Below are 18176 nucleotides of genomic sequence, written 5' to 3'. Positions count from 1 at the left end.
CTAAAAAAAAAAAAAAAGAGAGAGAGAGAGAGAGAGAGATGGGAATAATAACAGCAATCTGATGGATTTGTCAGGATGAAGAAGGGTCATACGCACAAGGCAATCACCGCAGCACCGGGACCACCTGGTGCTCCCGGAAACCCTCCTTCTCTCCTGTGCACATCTTCCGGTTTGGGGTCCTCTGACCAGCACTCCACTCCGCACCCTCCCTCTGCCTGTCCGTCCACACAGGACAGTCTCAACTCCTAGGTTTCCGTTCTGCTCACTTCCCATGTGTCAAAAACATACGTTTGGGGACTGCATTTGAAGGAGGTGACAATTGCTCCAATCAAAATGAAAATATATTTCCAGTCTATTGATTTATGGGCTACTCATATGTATTTTTAGAAGTTTCACTGGATTGGGTACATGATTGCACGACATCGTCACTTTCAGATTTCTTCATTTTAAACAAATAAATGTAGACTCTATCTGAATGCATATTAAGTATGTTATGCACACCCATCAGTACGTATGACTGTGTATGTAACTGAGCATTCAAACTGTGCAGAAGTGGCTCATGTTTGCGGTATTTCACTGTGCGGAGGAATAATTTTCACAGTAAGTGAAAGTACAGTTACTACCTATGATGTAAGTACAGTTACTACCCCTATTTTTTTTAAATATATTTGTACTTGATTTCAAACAGGAAGGGAGAGGGAAAGAGAGATAGGAACATCAATGATGAGAGATTGATCGGCTCCCTTGGGCCGCAAACCAGGCATGTGACCTTGACCGGAATTGAACCCGGGACCCTTCAGTCCCCAGGACAACGCCCTACCCCCTGAGCCAAACTGGCTAGGGCCATTACTACCCCTATTTCACAGTTGAGAAAACTGTGGCTTAAGAATATTCAGGAACTTAGCCAAGGTCACACAGCTAGTGGGCAAATGTTACAGCATTCAAAATTGCAAATAACTCATTGGATCGATGATGCTGTGTTTTACTTTAATGAAAGCACAGAGGCTGTGGTTTAACTGCTTTTAACTTCTAATGAAGCGCCCCGCTGAGCTCCAAGCAGAAAATAAACAGGAGGACAGGTGCGACTTTAAGAGAGTGATGGGAGTTGTAACCCGAAGCCTCCGCCAGCGCCAGCAGCGCCTGCAGATCTGGAGGCTGCACACAGCCGCGCGCGTCCTAAACTCCCCTGGGCCCGGCGTCTCTTTCTTCCAAAGTTGGAGCTCTCCTTGGTGGGAGGGGGCCGGTGACGTCACTCGGGAGCAGGGATAAAGCTCCCGGGCCCCAGCCCCAGCGAGGACACTGCCCAGGGCGCACAGAGGGCTGTCCGGCTCAGGGACTCTTGCCGTGTGCACGGCCACCCCTCGCTGCGCCCCCACCCGAGGAAGGAGACACCAGAAGGCACCATGCCCCAGAACGTGGTCCTTCCTGGCCCTGCGCCCTGGGGCTTCCGACTCTCAGGGGGCATCGACTTCAACCAGCCTCTGATCATCACCAGGGTAGGTGTTCTCCCTTCTTTTGCTGCAAGTCGGGGACCGGTGGAGCGGAGGGTGGCCATCGAGCCTTGGTGCGCTGGGTGGGTCCTCTGCCCGGGACTCGCAGTTGGAGGGGCGGCCGCAACTTGGCAAAGAGAGGTTTGGAGGATGCAGAGCAGCTGAGAGAATGGACCTGTCAGCCCCAGTGGTCTGCCTGCATCCTCTGGGTCGCCAGCAACTTTCCGCCAACATGTTTCCTCTGGGCTCAGAGAGGGCGAGGCTGTGAGGGCGCGTGTCCTCTGCCCGCCACCCTCCACTCTGGTCTCCTTCCAGTCACAATGGGGGACGCAGGAAGGAGAGATGGGGACCCGGGAAGGAGAAAGGACTGACACTGGGGGCCTGTTTCTGGTCTGGAGGAAAACTTAAGCCGGGCGCTGTTCACGGGAGCTACCTGGGTCCGCCAAGTTGGAAACACTCTTATCAGCCCAGACCGGGAAAACATTACTAATCTGTATCCCTAGGTTTCCAGGCGTTTTGAATAAATATTTTCCAAAGCTGGGAACTTGGCTGCGAAATCAGCACCTATAACTGAAACTACAAAGAACACGGTCAGAGAGTTTCGTTTACCTGATGGAAAATCGGCATTCAGCCTAATAACTCTGAAAAGAATGCTTTACTATTAACGTCAAGCTTTTCTTACTCGCTCTTCTTTGCAGTATTGTCTAATCAGAGGGAAAGAAAAAGGAAACTCCGGGGGTTCTGTCCTCTCCATAAACTTCTACTTAGTCTAGATGATTTCTTTCTAACACAAGTATTTGTCTTAAAAGAAAATTATTTCTATCATCACTTATAAACCATAGTAAACCTGATACTTCTATGCTTTGTTGTCCCCTCTTCCTTACTGCTTATACTGCATCTGATAAGTGTATACTTTATAATCGGATTTACTCACATAGATTTTTGAACAAGATCATACCTTTTAAATTCTGTTCTTCTTATGTGTCTGTGAGATTTGGGAACCAATCTCTTTGAAAAATACCTTCAAACATGTATCATACAAAGGCACACCATGGAACATTTCAAGCTTTGTTTTACATTTTTCAAAAACATATAAACACATCGGACATGCGTTTTTGTATGAGACATGAAAACTTAACATACCCCCAAAAATGTCCCTAAGTAAACTAAGCAGAGAACGGTTTGGCGATCTGGGCCAAGCAACGCCTTTTATGGATTTACCAAAGAAAACAGTTTCCATTATCTCTACTAAGAAATATTTTTAAAGTTTCTGACGTATCATTCTCATTTGTTTATGTTAAATGAAATAAGCTTTTGAATTCTAACAAAAGATAAATCATATTTATATCAAACCCTAAAGAAACAATTAAGTGATTTACAAAAGGGAGTATCTTGCTATTGCTATGCAGCACGTCAATATGATTCATCTTGTGCTTGAAAGTCGAGCTGTTGACATTTGGAACAATGTTTATTTAAAGCCGTGCGTACATTCTGGGGTTGGACTGCAGGCGCTCTTTGTAAACATATTTGATATGATGACAATTATTACTTGGGAGGCCAATTCTGGCTTGAATTTTTAACTCATTACTTATGGTATTGATCATTGTGACGGTTGGTTCAGTAGCCGTGCAGCACCATGCATGATTGTTCATTTGACCACGCCTCTTCTCTTCGATTAACTTTACTCAAGGAGGCAGGTAAAGGCAGGTGAAACTAAATTGATCTGTGTTCCAGGGATCCCCCAAACTGTAGGAGATTCATGTTGAATGAATGAAAACACATCTGCATGAACTTTTTCGCCTTAGCAAACACCTAATTGAGACTATTTCCACTGAAACTGTAAGAATACTAAAAATCCTTTGGAAAAAGACTAGAAGATATTGCAAAAAAGTAATGCTCATTGTTGTCCGTAGGTAGTAGGATTATTCTATTACTTTTAGAATCTTTATATTCTGTGGAAAGGAAGTGCTCTCTTCTAAACCCTTTATTTATATCCACAGACTCACTTACATCTCACCATAATTCAATGAGAGCAGGAGTGCTATTATCCCCTTTTACAGATGAGGAGGGGGAGGCCTCAAGAGATTCATCAACCTGCTGAGGACAAGGGGTGGGGCAGCAGTGCTGCCAGGTCTACCGGCCTCCAAGGTCTGCACTCTGAAGTCTACACATGGGAAAAAATCTGCTTACCGTACAGAGATTTCCAATAGGTGTTTTGTGCCATCCAATTCATCACCTGGTTCTGTTGATTCTCTATCTTTAACATCTACCCCTTTTCTTTGTTTCTACCACTGTACCTCTTCAAGATTTCATAACGTCCCACTGAGCTGTTTGTCTCCCTCCCCAATTCACCCTGCGTGTCCTTCCCAGCCATCTTCGGGAGATGCAAGGTTGCTCCTATCTTCCCCATTCTTCCACACCCCTCAGTAGCATCACCAGAGTGTCTATAGATATAAAAGCCTAAGCAACCAGCTGACAGGCCTGCCGGCCAGTAGCTATGACACACACTGACCCCCAGGAGGCAGATGTTCAATGCAGGAGCTGCCGAGCAACAGCAGCTTTGCAGAGTGCCCTCTTACACTCCGGGATCCCTCAGGGGATGTTGGACTGCCGGTTTCGGCCCAATCCCTGCAAGCCAGGCCGAGGGACCCCACTGGTGCACAAATCCGTGCACTGAGCCTCTAGTAGTAAATAAAATGTGCAGTCTTTACACACTCAGGGCTTTCACCCTCTATCCCAACTCGAGTTTCTAACTCCATTTCCTCCCTTTCTGGCCCTCTTCCCCCCTCCCCCCCACTTTCCTCCTCTCACCCACCAATAGGCAGCAGTGCCGTGACTCTGGACTACTCAAGATTTCTCTAACAAATCTTTGCTCCTCTATCATTTTCCTCCAGAATTCTCTTCCCCACTCCACCCCACTGTCCTCTAGGCCTATGGTAACCTAGTCAAATAGCATTTGGCCCCTTTGACTACCATAGCTTCTGACCTATGACCTCTCCTCATATCTCACCTGATACCACAGATGTTTGAGCACATCTGTGTCCCACAAACCACATGGCCCTCAAGGGCAGGAACTTTCAAATCTGGGAGTTACTCAGCACCAAGTACAGTGCTTTGTACATCATATATGTTACAGAATAAATATGACACAATATGAATGATTGACTACACTGCTCACTTTTCAACATAGCTATCACAAATAAGTGCAGATTGTGTCCTCGAAAATATCCCATGATAAAGATGAATGGCAATTATTTTGTTAATTGATTTGTCTATTTTAGATACATATGCAAAGAATTGAGATACTAATGCTTCCACTTAATGCCACAAAAAGTCCCATAAGTCAGATGTATTCCTCAAATCAATTAAATCCATGTTTATCCTCCTACCAGCCACCCCCACCTCCCTCCCTCACACAATACAAGTCCGGACTCAGCCATGCTGCTCGATAATGATCCTCTGCTACACCAGGGCTGGGGCACCAGGTTATCAATGTCACTCTCTCCATCCACTGAAATACACCCCACCATTGCTTACAATCTAATTAATCTGTCAGGTTGATCATTATATCATAAAAAAGAACATCAGAAGTAAGGTATATCAAAGACCAGACATTCTCAAAAAATTGAGCAACTGAAACAACACACACAATTTTTAGGAGAGCAATTTCTAACCAATAGGTGTTCTAGACTTTGTGCAATATAAGTTATGTTGTGGTGTTGAGTTTGGGGGAGTGGGAAGTTTTTGCAGCCACCATATATAACTGGCCTAAGTGTTTCACAGAAGAAAGCTTTGGGCTCAATCTCTAAGTGAGCAGCATCTCCTTTCTTAGCAGGAGGATTCTAAGGAGTCTTTCTTTTTGAAGTGTGTGGACCACCCAGAAGGTGGATCTATTATCACTGCCAAGTTACAGGTCATTTGCTTTCACAAAGGGTCCAATCTGGAATAAAGTGCAAGGTTCGTTTGTGCACATGATAGAGAATTATTGTATACATCTGCTGCCAGCATGTCCTTTCCCACTCAATTCCTCTTCCCCCTCTCCCCTCCTCCCTATTCAGAGCACACCCAAGTTCAAGATCACTGCAACTGAGAATGCTATGTGCACTTGGGTACCAACACAGGCAATGTTAATGCAGTCTTGAGTTTTTTAGGCTTTACCATAGAAATGTGTATTCCTTTAACATAAACTGTATTTGAAATTTGAACTTTTAGAAAGAAATGTGTACAGCTGAATGCAATCCCTTTCCAGGATTCAAGTGTAGCAAGAAAGTTGATGTGATTAAAAATCTATTTAATTTTGTTCTGCCAAAGACATGTCTGCATGGAAGTGCTGGTTCCTATGTGCATAACATTCATCCATCCCATAAATATCTATTAAGTGCAGGATGTGTTGCATGTGGAAGACACTGTGAGGATACCATCGTAACTTAATTGGTTTCTATGCCCTGAGAAGCTCACATATCAGTAGAAGAGAAAGGACATTTGCATAAACCACTGTGATAGAACCTGTCCAGGATTCCATGAATTGAAGCATGACCAAAGAGGTAGGAGGAGTCGGGGAGAGAGAGTACCTTCAGGAGTGGCATGATGGGATAGTGGAGGAGCTTGGGTTGTAAAGATCCATGAGGGAAATTCACATTTTCACTGCATGTGTGACCTTAGCCAGGTTCCTTATACTTTCTGAGCATCAGTTTTCTCGTCTTAAAAGATCATCTTGAGAATTCAGTGAGATTGTAGTTCTCAATAATAATACAAAATCAATAACAATCTATATATATAAAAGACTAAGTGACCAGCCAACCAGCTGGTAGCTATCATGTACAATGACCACCAGGGGCAGACACTCCAACCAGTAGCTATGACACACACTGACCACCAGAGGGCTGACGCTCAACGCAGGAGCTGCTGAGCTGCGGTGACTTGGCAGCTGCGGTTCTTGGGTGACACACCTGGAACTAGAGAGGAGGGAGCCTGATTCTGGGGTGCATCACCCCAAAATCGCCCTCTCGCAATCCGGGACCCCTCAGGGGATGTTGGAGAGCTGGTGTCAGCCCAATCCCTACAGGCCAAGTGCACTGGACCTCTAGTAATTTACACTAATAAAAGAGAAACATGCAAATTGACCATCCCTCCACTATGCCCACCAGCCAATCAGGAGCAAGTATGCAAATTAACCCAACAAATATGGCAGTTAATTTGCATATGCAGGCATGGAGCGAAGACTGAAGACAGCATAGAAGGAAACCAAGCACTGCAGAAGGGAGCAAAGCAGTGAAGAAGGGAGCGAGGCAGCGGACAAGGGAGGGAGTGAAGCAGCAGAGACGGGAGGGAAGTAGCCGAGAAGGGAGCCTCGGCGGGCTTCGCTCCCTTCTCTGCTTCACTCCAGCCACAGGAAGCCCTATTCTTGCAGGAATAGGCCCGACAAAGCCTTATTCTTTCAGGAATCTTCCTGCAACAGGCCTCTAGTATTATAATAGTTCTCAACCCTGGCTGCACATTAGACTCACCCAGATAATTTTTGATAACTTTAGTACATACCCATGCCCAGGTACTACTTACAGAGATCCTAGGTTAAGTGGTATGGGTATGGCTCTAGAGATGTAGACTGTGGATGCTAGAGGGTTTGAATGCCAGGAGAGGCACTGGAGTTTATTTGTAGTCAAGGGAGAACAACCAAATAATGGGGTTTCTCCACATGTTGATCCATGCCCCACCGTAAGCCCATCAGTATACACTTTTCCTGCTCCATAACTATTTCAATCATTTTTATTATCAACATAAAAATCCCATAAGGGCCATATCTTGGACTTCACTTGTGTCTCCCACAGTAAACAGAACATTGCAGATGTTTCATCTCTGTTTTAAATTATTTTTTTTTCCAAACAGACCCAAGTAAGAGGTTGATGTGATAATGAAAATCATCTGAGGCCCTTGTTAAAAACACACATTCCCTAGCCTCTCTGCCAGAGCTTCTGTTCATGATTCCAGACATCCAGAGTGGGTGGGAGCCTATGGTCAGCAAGGACCCCAGGTGGTCCTTCGAGTCAGACAGGTCTGAAAACACGGCGCTCAGGGATTGATGGCAGTACTATCTCCAATGGTCTCTCCAATGCTTTTGACATCGGAGGCCCTACTGACCTGGATAATAAATAATCCATTGAAAACTCTTTACCTCATTTTAGCTCTCTTTTCTCCTAATTTGGGAAAACATGTTAGTAATAATATAAAATAATAATATCAAGTAATGCATGGGAATAATCTATTCTTGTGATTAAACATATAGTTTAACTTACTAAATAACCAGACCAACATAGTGGTCATTTTCTGATCACTAGACCAACTGAACTTGAGAACTTGGAAGAAGTGAAGAACAGTGTTTTCTCCTTCTGTCTCACCCCTCTCTCTACATACTTTTTTCTTTCTTACCGACTCTCTCCTTGGAGATCCCAGGACATCCGGGTTGAAGTAGGCTCTAGCCATCACTACCAACCATCTTTCCTGTTGACCTCTGAAACATCTGGTGACAGAGCTGTGTACAGCTGCTCCTAACTTTAGTGAAGAAGCCACGGGGTTACTTAGACACTTCTCTGAAAATAGGGGCAGGCTTCCTTTCCCACCCTGTCTTAGAGCTGTTGCAGTGGCCAGATTTGTTAGAAAGAGCTTTGCAAATGTAATATTTGGGGTAAATATAAAATAGTGTTATTAATGTCCATATCAACGCTGTTCATAACATTTAGAATATTCAATATCTAAGTTTAGCACACCAGATGTCTGTTTAAAATTTATATAAACAGATACACACACAACTCACCCTTCCACTCATTCGTCCTAATCAAAGCTAAAAGTTAGCCTTTTCTAAAGTGAGAGTGAGTGTTATATCACTCAGATCTATCTGATTATATTAGAAAAGCCCGGTGAGGCTTTAAAAGCATATACATTAAGCCATGTTTTCTCATGCTTTGACTCAAAGAAAAGCATTCTGATTTTAGAATTTTAAAAATTAGGTAGTAATGATTTTTAATGAACTCTAGCTAGAGAAAATTGAAAGTTTAAGATTATTTTTATTCCTACAAGTCATATCAGGGCTGGAAACGTGTTATTCTTCTAACAGTTCTGGGTTTGGGAGAATTTCTAAATGGAAAACATCTATAAAATGCCCCCCAGAGACTGAGATGTAACCATCCCCAATTGCCTTCACCCGGATCCCATCAACTATCCTTAATGGAAAGTGACCATGATCACTACAGCATCATGATCACAGAAATAGAGTGAGTACAAGAAGCATCTCAGTGATGAAACTGAAGATCGAGGGCACATGAGAATTTATTATTTTAGCAATTTTGCTTAGTGAGATGAGTCTTGGATCTCCCTTAGAGCCACAAAGTGAAATAGAGTTAATAGGCAAACTAAAAAAATACAGGGTGGGGCGGGAATGGGTTAATGACTGAGCCTCAAGTAAAACATTAGAAACAGTCTAGTTTATTTCTGGAGCAGTTTCAGATTTAAGTCAAGTTCTATGTATGTATTATTCTGCTCTAAATAGTGGAAACTTGCAAATGTAACAATGATAGGTTGACATGAATGGCACTAATCTTCAGGCATAAAAGAAAAAGAAACCAAGTATTACAGGTGTCCCCCTTTTTTCCCCATTGACCCCCTCCACCCTGCACCCACTCCTCCCAGGCCTTCGCCACACTATAATCTGTGTCCATGGGCTATGCATATATAAATATAAGTTCCCCAGTTAATCTCTCCCCACCACACCTCACCCCCACCTTCCCTCTGAGATTCGGGGGTCGGCTCCATGCTTCTGTGTCTCTGGATCTACTTGTTCATCCGTTTATGTTGTTCGGTAGATTCCACAGGAGTGAGATCACGTGATACCTATCTTTCTCTGACTGGTTTATTTCACTTAGCATAATAAAATGTTGCATCTTGTTAGTTGTTTTCTATTTGTCCCATCTGTTCTCCATTCATGAAGAAGAGACTGGATGGATATAAACTTCCCCTGTGTCTGCAGTTCCCGGGGATTCTAGACTCTCAATACCAACTCACACTCGGCCTTTAACAATGTGTTCCTGATTTTACTTGACTTCTTCTTAACAGCTAGTGTGGTGGCCCCATCTTCCTCCTTGCTCTGATTCAGGGTAGCCCACGCTTACAGTGTGTCTTTCCTTGGAGGCACTTGTCTTTCCTAAAATTGCAGGCTAATTGGTTGCCCTTCAACTTCAGCTCTCTGAAGAGTTCATAAAAGTTACCATTGGGTTTATTATGTGGATTATTTATATTAACTCTAAAGTGATCCTCTTTCAATTTCCACATCCTAAGTAACCCCTGAGTGAATCCTAGCTTACAGGGATGCTAAAGCAGTTTCAATTCAAATATAAAATCCCCTAAATTCAGTGAAGTTCTATTCCCAAATAGTTTGGGCTGACAAAAGAAACCTAAAAGAAAAAAATATTGTTTTGTTTAAAGCAAAGAAAATATGATTCAAACAGGGAGATAGGAAGGTGTTTTACAAAGAATAAGACGTGTCATGATGAATGAAATGTGGTTTGTAAGAAACAAAATTATTTCCCATGTTGGGAAAAGAGAGCTAACACAATTGATCAATTAAGAGTTACTGTAAGTTAGAGTTAGGATTGCCTACCCAGTAAAACATTGAAAGTGTTACCAAGCTGAAATACAGACGTCAGGCACAAAACTCAAGATACCTGCACGATGCTGATTTTTTTTAAAGCGGTGCCATGATTTCTTCCAGATCACTCCAGGGAGCAAGGCAGCAGCTGCCAACCTGTGTCCTGGAGATGTCATCCTGGCTATCGACGGCTTCGGGACAGAGTCCATGACTCACGCTGATGCACAGGACAGGATTAAAGCGGCGGCACACCAGCTGTGTCTCAAAATTGACAGGTGCTCTTTAACTGATGGCGCTAAAATGTGATCTGTTTGGCAGGAGAGCCTACACCAAAACGATAATGATGTCATCCTCCCTGTGAGAAGGGTGTCACTTCTCAAAAGTTTGACTGGCTTTTTCATAGGTCAGCCCTTTGGCCTGCTGTTCCCTGACATCAGTCAATCTAGTCGCTGTTAACAAAACCATTTCTAAAAGGAATTCTCCAGAATGTCAGAATAGTGAAAGAGGCTAATGGAATTCTTTTCCTGGACTGATCCAGTTAATGGACAATGAAAAAAGAACCATAAAAGGTATTGGCCAGGGGAACACTACACAGCATGGCCAGTTGCCCTGCTGTTCTAAATGTGGTTGAAAATGGAATTCAAAGATTCTCCTAAAAGAATCTCTTGGCTTGACAAAATATGGTCATGTGAAAAATTGGTTGCTGATATGCTGCAGGCCATTGGCTGTTTTGTACAGAATTCAGCCCAGAAGAGTCTCACAAGGTGTGAAAGTGTGTGCGCATGAGTGTACTAGATAATGAAACATTTCTGACCAAAAACAGTATTAGGTCATTGACCTGATATGAGACAACTGTGGGAATAATGTTTTGTGACTGTGGTTGTTAGCGTGTTTATCCTGCTGCTGTTGGATTCACCGTCTCCCCTGCTGGTACAGAAGGCGCACAGTTGATCTGCCATTTGATGGGGTGAAACTGATGCTTTCCCTGTCTGTGCATAACCTGTGTAGCTGCCAAGCACACCATCCCAAACAGGTCCATAAAAAGGATTGGACAAAGCGCAGATCCTTGGTGCCAACAGCAAATCCACCTGGCCAGTCACTCCCTGTCTCCTTTGGTGGCCTGGGTAGGCTAGCAGGGAGCTAGAGGAGACCTGGGAGCTTGCCCTGGGTCATGTACAGGAGGTCCCTGCAGAATGTCCCTCCTATACTGTTTTCCACATGCACTGGACACCTACTTTCTCCAGAAATTATACAATGCCTTTGCCTCGGTCAGTTTGGGTCACTGTAACAGAAATACCACGGAATGACTCAGTGGCTTAAGCACTTATTTCTCATGGTTCCGGAGGCTGCGAGTCTGAGATAAGGGTGCCAGGTTCTCCATGAGAGGCCTCTTCCTGGCTGTCCTAGAAGCCTTCCCAAGTACACACACACACAGAGAGATTTTGTGTCTCTCCCTCTTTTTAGAAGGGCATTAATTCCACCGTATTCATAAACTAATCTAACCCTAATTTCCCTCCAAAGGCCCCAACTCCAATTACCATCACATTGGGGATTAGGGTTTCAACATATGATTTGGGGGCTGGAGGGAGGGATGGGGCAGTTTACAAACAGTCCATAGCAGCCCATCTTGATCCATTCAAGTTTCCCCCAAAGTACACTCAATATGTAAGACTAATTAGATGGGAGAATGCAGAATAGTGAACAAGGAATATTGCTTTTGCTGAAATTATCAAGGGATAATAGTATTTTCACAAATGTCATAGGAAACTGAAGGATGCTAAAGCTGGAGGTATATTAGAATTTGGAGTTTACGAATTTATTTTATTCACAGGGCGGAAACTCGCTTATGGTCTCCACAGGTATCTGAAGATGGGAAGGCTCATCCTTTCAAAATCAACTTAGAATCAGAACCACAGGTATGACTGTTAGAGTGAATGATATTCACTTGACACCTCCTTTTAAATGATGTGGGTAACTTCCAAGAGGAAGAAGTGGCAGATATCAAAAACTGGGATAAGTCCCCTAATGAAGCAGTTGTCTGCCTTTATTCTCTGAGATTAATTTAGACTACCCATGTTTTCTTACTTCAAGAAAACAAAGATGGATGCCCAGGCGAACATCTTGTCAAAAGACAAACATGTTCTCAGCAGGAAAAATTTGCCTATATTTACACACACTCCACTTCTTTTTTTTTTTCATTCTTATGATGGATTTCTGCCAAATGACCAGGAGCTAATCCAAGAAGTTTAAGATGTTAAAACAAAGCAAAAATGGGATGGGCAACCATTTGCAACAAGTATCTCTATTCTGTTATTGGGAACTTCAATCCTTCAAGGTCTTCACCCACATCTTATTTTATATCCTTCTTTAATTCTCAATTCTGGCATTCTGTGATTAAGTTTACTCTAGGAAAAGTCTTGCATTATGTAATCATGGTGATATTCTGCTCATGCAGTTGAATTACAAAGACAAAGGACTTTCCCTTGAGGCAACTCTATCAATTGAGCAATTCATTTAATAATCTGATGCTTATCTGACCATGTCTACTCTCAAAGGCCCCAAAAATCTGAAAGTAAACCAACTCTCAATTGTGCTGTATGGAAAATATAATTAAGAAAAGGATTTTAGAACCTCTACTGAGAAGCCCCCCAAATTTAGAGAGACAGATATATAAATTCAATATCCCTTCTAAAACAAGTATTCCTACTAAACTGAGTAGACATTCCAAGATGTAGTTCTCCTAGGTAGATAATGAAAATGCACTCCAGGCATCTTTGTCATTGATGCTTCAGCACTGTTTCCCTTCAGGATCCCCAAGGATCCTCAACTCCGGCGTTTGCCCTGCAGGTTCCCCACTTGTCTCCGCCAGCCTCCATTTGTTGCTACATGCAGAGTAGCATAGGTACATGGATCTCACAGGGTTTCTCGAAGATGTGAGTAAAATAAAGTAAAATTTGAGTAAGTAAAGTAAAATAAGTTGGCACATCGAATTGTTCGTAGAGATGTTGAGTTAAGTGGGAGCTCTTGTCATTATCGGTACAGCAGCCCCTCCCACCAGGCAGTGATCAGAAGGCCCCCTGGCCAATTCTCCCCAGTGAGACAGGAAGCTGCCACTGTGACAGGGCTGCCTGGAGACACGATGCCTTCCTCTTCATTGTCACAGATTCCTTCAGATTCAAACATGAAAGGAATGGGAGGGTCTAAAGATAAGCTGCGTTTTCTAACATTGCCCAGGACCAATCCTGGGAACCAATCCCCAGCACAGTGCTCTTGACCACCTCCATCCCACCCCACCCCAAACCCTCCCTGCTGCAGGTAAAAGTGACTGTGCAAGGCGAGGGGGACACTTAGGTCAGATGAGGGTAAGCGAGCAAACAATGGGTAAGACAGGCAATAAATGGGGTGGGAAGAGATCTGAATGCTCCCAGGTGGGTTGGTGAGTAATAATACCACTAATCAATTGCTATATTTGATAGAAAAAAAAAAGCTGGAAGAAGAAAAAACGGAGTTCTTGATGCAGAGCTGTCACTCGTAGATAGCCAAGCCCACTGGCTTCTTCCCGCCCTATCAATTCATCACTTAGAGGCAACACAGTAGAAAAAGAGATCATGTGGTGCTTTAAAAAAACAAACCAAAAAAAGGAAATTTGAGGCTCAGACACATGCATTTCCTGACCCCGATCTCATTATCACCAGAACAAACTGGGTAGAATTCTGAATTGCCTCTTCCACATATAGCACACATCCATAATTGTACTGCACCCTTTTGCAAATTATTTTTTCCTTCAAAATCTCTCCTGATTTTTTAAACCCAAGTTCATCAACATGAGATGACAAGATAGGGGGCCAATTAGACAAATTTGACCCAATTCCCAGAGCCCCAGTGATCCCTGATCAGGTCACAGCGCCCCCTCTGGTGTGTGGGTGACTGACTCAGCAACTACTGTAGTTACTAAGTTCAGGGGGAGCTTCTGCTAATGGGAGCATGTGATTTGCAAACATCTCTCTCCAGAATGGAATTTAAGGGCAATTGCCTGAGTTTTAGTGCTAGAAGAGGTCCCTTTTGTAAACTATGAGCATTAATTTATGACTATGATTATAATTTATGACTCGGCTATTCCAAGAACTGAATTTTAAACCATAACCCTAATTTGAAATACTCTGCCCTCTCAGCAATCATGGGTTAGCCCACGTGTCCTGCATTTTTGGGGTTAGACAATACGGACATTTATGATACTATGCATGGGGGAAAGATGGAGAAGGAAGTAGGGTTTTAAAAAGAAAGGTGAAGATTGGGTTAAGGGCTCAGAAGCCGGTCAGATGGAGCCTCTGAACATTCCTTTACTTTGAGTCATGAGTACTTCTTACTGATACCCTCTCCAAGAGGCCTGTGTGTGAAGGGCTCTGAGATAAGAACCACTTGGGTTCCTTTCCTAATGGACCAGCGGATTTCTCCTCCTGACATCCTCAGGCCAGGTTTCTGCGAGACCAGCACTTTGGGACAGACATTCCCTACACAAGACAGCTCACTTCTTTAGCCTCTGCTATCTGAAATCCCACCGCATACACTAGAACAGAACCCAGTGATAAAGCCAAGCAGTGCGCGCCACTTGTAGAATGAGGCTGGAGAAAGCTAAACGGAGGTTATGTTTATATTCTTCTTTTTTATTTTTTAATTAACACAATGCTATGCAAAGAGTTGCCTTCCCTACACCCACCCTCACAGCCCAAATGAGAACTCGGCAAACTTCCGGACAACAGAGGTGTGTTAGTCTGAGAAACAAATGCCATTAACACAGCGTGCTTCAAGATGCCACACAGGTGAGCAGTAAAATGCCTCTGAGCAATACACAATGTGGGTTCTTGTTCCTCAGTCCCAGTCAAGCATTTATTGTAAGTTATGTGGCCTTTGCTATTGGAATAAAATACTCTTTTTCATTTTAAAAGTAACATATGTTTGTTGGAGGAAAACCCACGGCTATACAGTATATCCTAGATCCAAGCACAGGCACAAATAATATATTTTGTGTATTTATTTCCAGTTTTTTCCCCCTGTGCATAGGGTTAGGCTTTAGAGACGTTTTCGTACACAATTATAGTAATAATTGATACAAACATTTAATATATCGGGGTGTTTTTTTTCATTTTTCTATGCCATTATGAAATAGTTAAATTTTGTTTTTATGAATTTAGACTTGAAACTTTAGAGGTTATTTAGATTAACCCAAGCCATGGCATAAATACCTTTCATTCAACCCTGAGCCTGGCCTATGAGCACAGGCACGCATTTTTCTATATAAAACATTGTTCTACACTAAAGGCAGGCTAAAAACATCGTTCTGAATCTAGACTAAGAGCATTCTAGACTAATGACGTAGAGTTCTACGTCATTCTCCAAAGCCTACATTCTCAAACAAAACATTACCCTCATGTTTGTTTAATGTGAGTTGAACAACTCAACATGATGATGTAGCTTTCACAAGACAGAAGAGATGCTTTCCCGAAACAAAAATGGATCTTTTCTAAATGAGAAGAAGGCTGTTTCCACTTCCATAAAAAGGACTGAATCCTTGTCATAGAAGATTTGATGATGAGGATGCACTACATGTACTGTTAAGTGGGTTAAGGGTTGGAGTTCTTTCTATGTTCATAAAATAACCTTGTTCTACAATATTTTGGTAACTGATGGCAGCCTACACAAAGCAAGTTTTCACAGTCCCCATGTCCTCAAATTCTTCCCCAGTGAGAAATGGGAAAAACAGGAAACTTTCTGCAGTAATTTATGATTAGTGCAGAAAGTAATCATAGGGTGACTTTATTTTTCATTTGTGAGATGAGGATGAGGCAGGGGAAGTGAGTGTTCATAAATTTCAGGCATAAAATATAATCATTTAGTCAGTGTGGCTTGATCAAATGTATGATCCCTTGATATCATCTTTCCCTTATTCGCCCACCATTTTTCCTTGTAAATTATATGTATATTGCACACGTGTTGTTGGTTGGAGTTGACAACTGCCTCAGTTCTCAGACTCAATCTTCACCTGTGACAACTTCTCCAAGTGAGAAACTGAGAGGAAAACTGTCTCTGAGTGCTGTCATTGCTGATGCTGTCATTGCTGATGCTGCCACTGCTGAGGTCACTCGGGGACTTGGGAGACGGGTGTCAAGAGCTGCTTTCTCCCAGTGTCAGCAGATCTCTGCTTTTACAGACAGCCCTAGCATCTCATTAACTCAAAATATCATTCCTTAATGTAAGCTCCTAACGTTTAAAAATAATACTTAAAAATTTAATTAACTGCAATGGTCATTTATGGACTGCCTAAGAGATAAGAATCACTTGGATGCTTTTGTCTGGGTAGAATAAACATGAGAGCTGGACTCAATTAACTGCTATATAAAGTTTTTACCAGTATTTTCCATTACTAATGGTTTTCCACTATAAAATTAAAAGGAAATTAAAGTGGAATAGCCGACTTCCAATTGGGTTGGTCTCTCCATCCTGTTTGGCCACCAACGGCGATGTGAGAGGGACGGAAGGCGGCCTCCGTGCCGTCTTACATTTGTTGTTTACCTTTGGCGGACACATTTCATGGTGCTGCTTTTGGGATGACTCTAGCAACCCATGAGCTAATGCTTTGCAAAGCCTAAATATGGATGTTTGAAGCCTGTATTAGAAAAACTTCTTTTTATGATCTGACTAAAAATAAAGGCATTATTTTTTCCTAACAAATTACACATCTGTGACTTTTGCAACATATAACCAAAACTGAACATGGCAAAGGAAGGCGTGGAGCTGATTAACCTGTGTGCTGCTATTTGGATGCACCACTAGAGATTGCTAGTGCACAAACCTTTTCAGAAAGTTTCCTCCCTTAAAAGACAATCGACATCCATGTTTATTTACCAGTTTAAGACTATAAGATAAAATAATGGCCGAATATGTTTCCTATAAAGCCATCAGATGATGTTAACTAGTTTTTATAAATTCAATTATATTTAGCAATATTTAGAGCATACCCTACTTTGTGTTTTTTTTTTAAAAGCTAAGTTCCAAATAGCGTGAGCCCTTCAGTCCTGCCCAATTCACTCTTTTAATTAGCCTGAGAAATTTATAATCCACCCAAAACTAAATTAGGCAATTAAGCAATTAGCCTTCTGTCTTCTTTCATATTGAAAAGAGTAACAAAGGCTTGAATCATGGCCACTGTCATTACTTAAAATTATTTCCAGTTCATAATTTCATGACATAGTAATGGCTAATCAAAATGGTTAATCATAAAACACAGCCCTAAAAAAGGGAGATAGTCTCTTTTCTAATTAAAAAAAAAAAAAAAAAGAAAAAGCTATCCCACAACTTACTCATCTGTAATGACAAGAAGGAAAAAAATGACATGAATAAGAATATTATAAGATCTTTTTATTTTTTAATAAAATGTCTCTTTCTGGTAACATTCCAAATAATCATAAATGTTTGTGTTACTTGAAATTTGTGTGAAACACTGGTGACACATTCGCAAAAACAAATGAAGCTGATGTGAATGTGTGAGTGAAAATACTGCTGCAAAGACTTATCTTACTAAGTACGCCAAATGAAAAGATTTGGAAAGAGAATCAGCTCGTGTGGATTGTAGTGTTCACTTTTGGTTTTCTTCTGTGGCTTAGAAAATAATTGTAATAACTTTATGACATTATAGATCTACATAAAAATTAGAAAACATGGTTCTGACATTAACATAATGATACAGAGTTTCAGATCATGCGGGCATATTTCCAATTCAGAGTTTAGGACCCTTTTCCCTGAATAATAAAGTGAAAATCCTTTTGTGAATCACACCCATTAGCTATCTCTACATTACTGACTTTAATCTTTCTGGAACTAGAGTAAACATGAAGAGTTCTTTAAACTCATAGCAGTGAAATCGTCACAATAAAAGCAAAGGAGGTTTTATATAAATGCTATTCCCACTTTCATCAGAAACAAGAGTCTTTTAATTACTATTTTTTCTAAACTTAAGGTATAACTTAATCCACATGAAGAATTTTGTTTTT

At 42.0% G+C, this 18176-nt stretch overlaps 1 protein-coding gene across 4 annotated transcripts in view; it reads left to right on the top strand.

Annotated features, from left to right (window-relative positions):
- Positions 1-1091: 1091 nt before the first annotated feature.
- The window catches only part of PDLIM3 (PDZ and LIM domain 3), a 29753-nt gene continuing 12668 nt past the window's right edge, over positions 1092-18176 (top strand). Inside the window, exons 1-3 of one of the 4 annotated variants that reach the window (XM_080661556.1) lie at positions 1092-1496; positions 10252-10403; positions 11960-12044. In XM_080661556.1, coding sequence (XP_080517682.1) covers positions 1404-1496; positions 10252-10403; positions 11960-12044 — 330 coding nt within the window. In that variant the 5' untranslated portion in view covers positions 1092-1403. The remainder of the gene's footprint in view (positions 1497-10251; positions 10404-11959; positions 12045-18176) is intronic. The other 3 variants (XM_080661558.1, XM_080661559.1, XM_080661557.1) reach the window with 3 other exon arrangements.

This window comes from Plecotus auritus, assembly GCF_963455305.1.
Source record: "Plecotus auritus genome assembly, chromosome: 3".
NCBI lineage: Eukaryota > Metazoa > Chordata > Mammalia > Chiroptera > Vespertilionidae > Plecotus > Plecotus auritus.
Note: the sequence above shows the minus strand (reverse complement) of the source record. Positions and strands in the feature narration are given on the sequence as shown.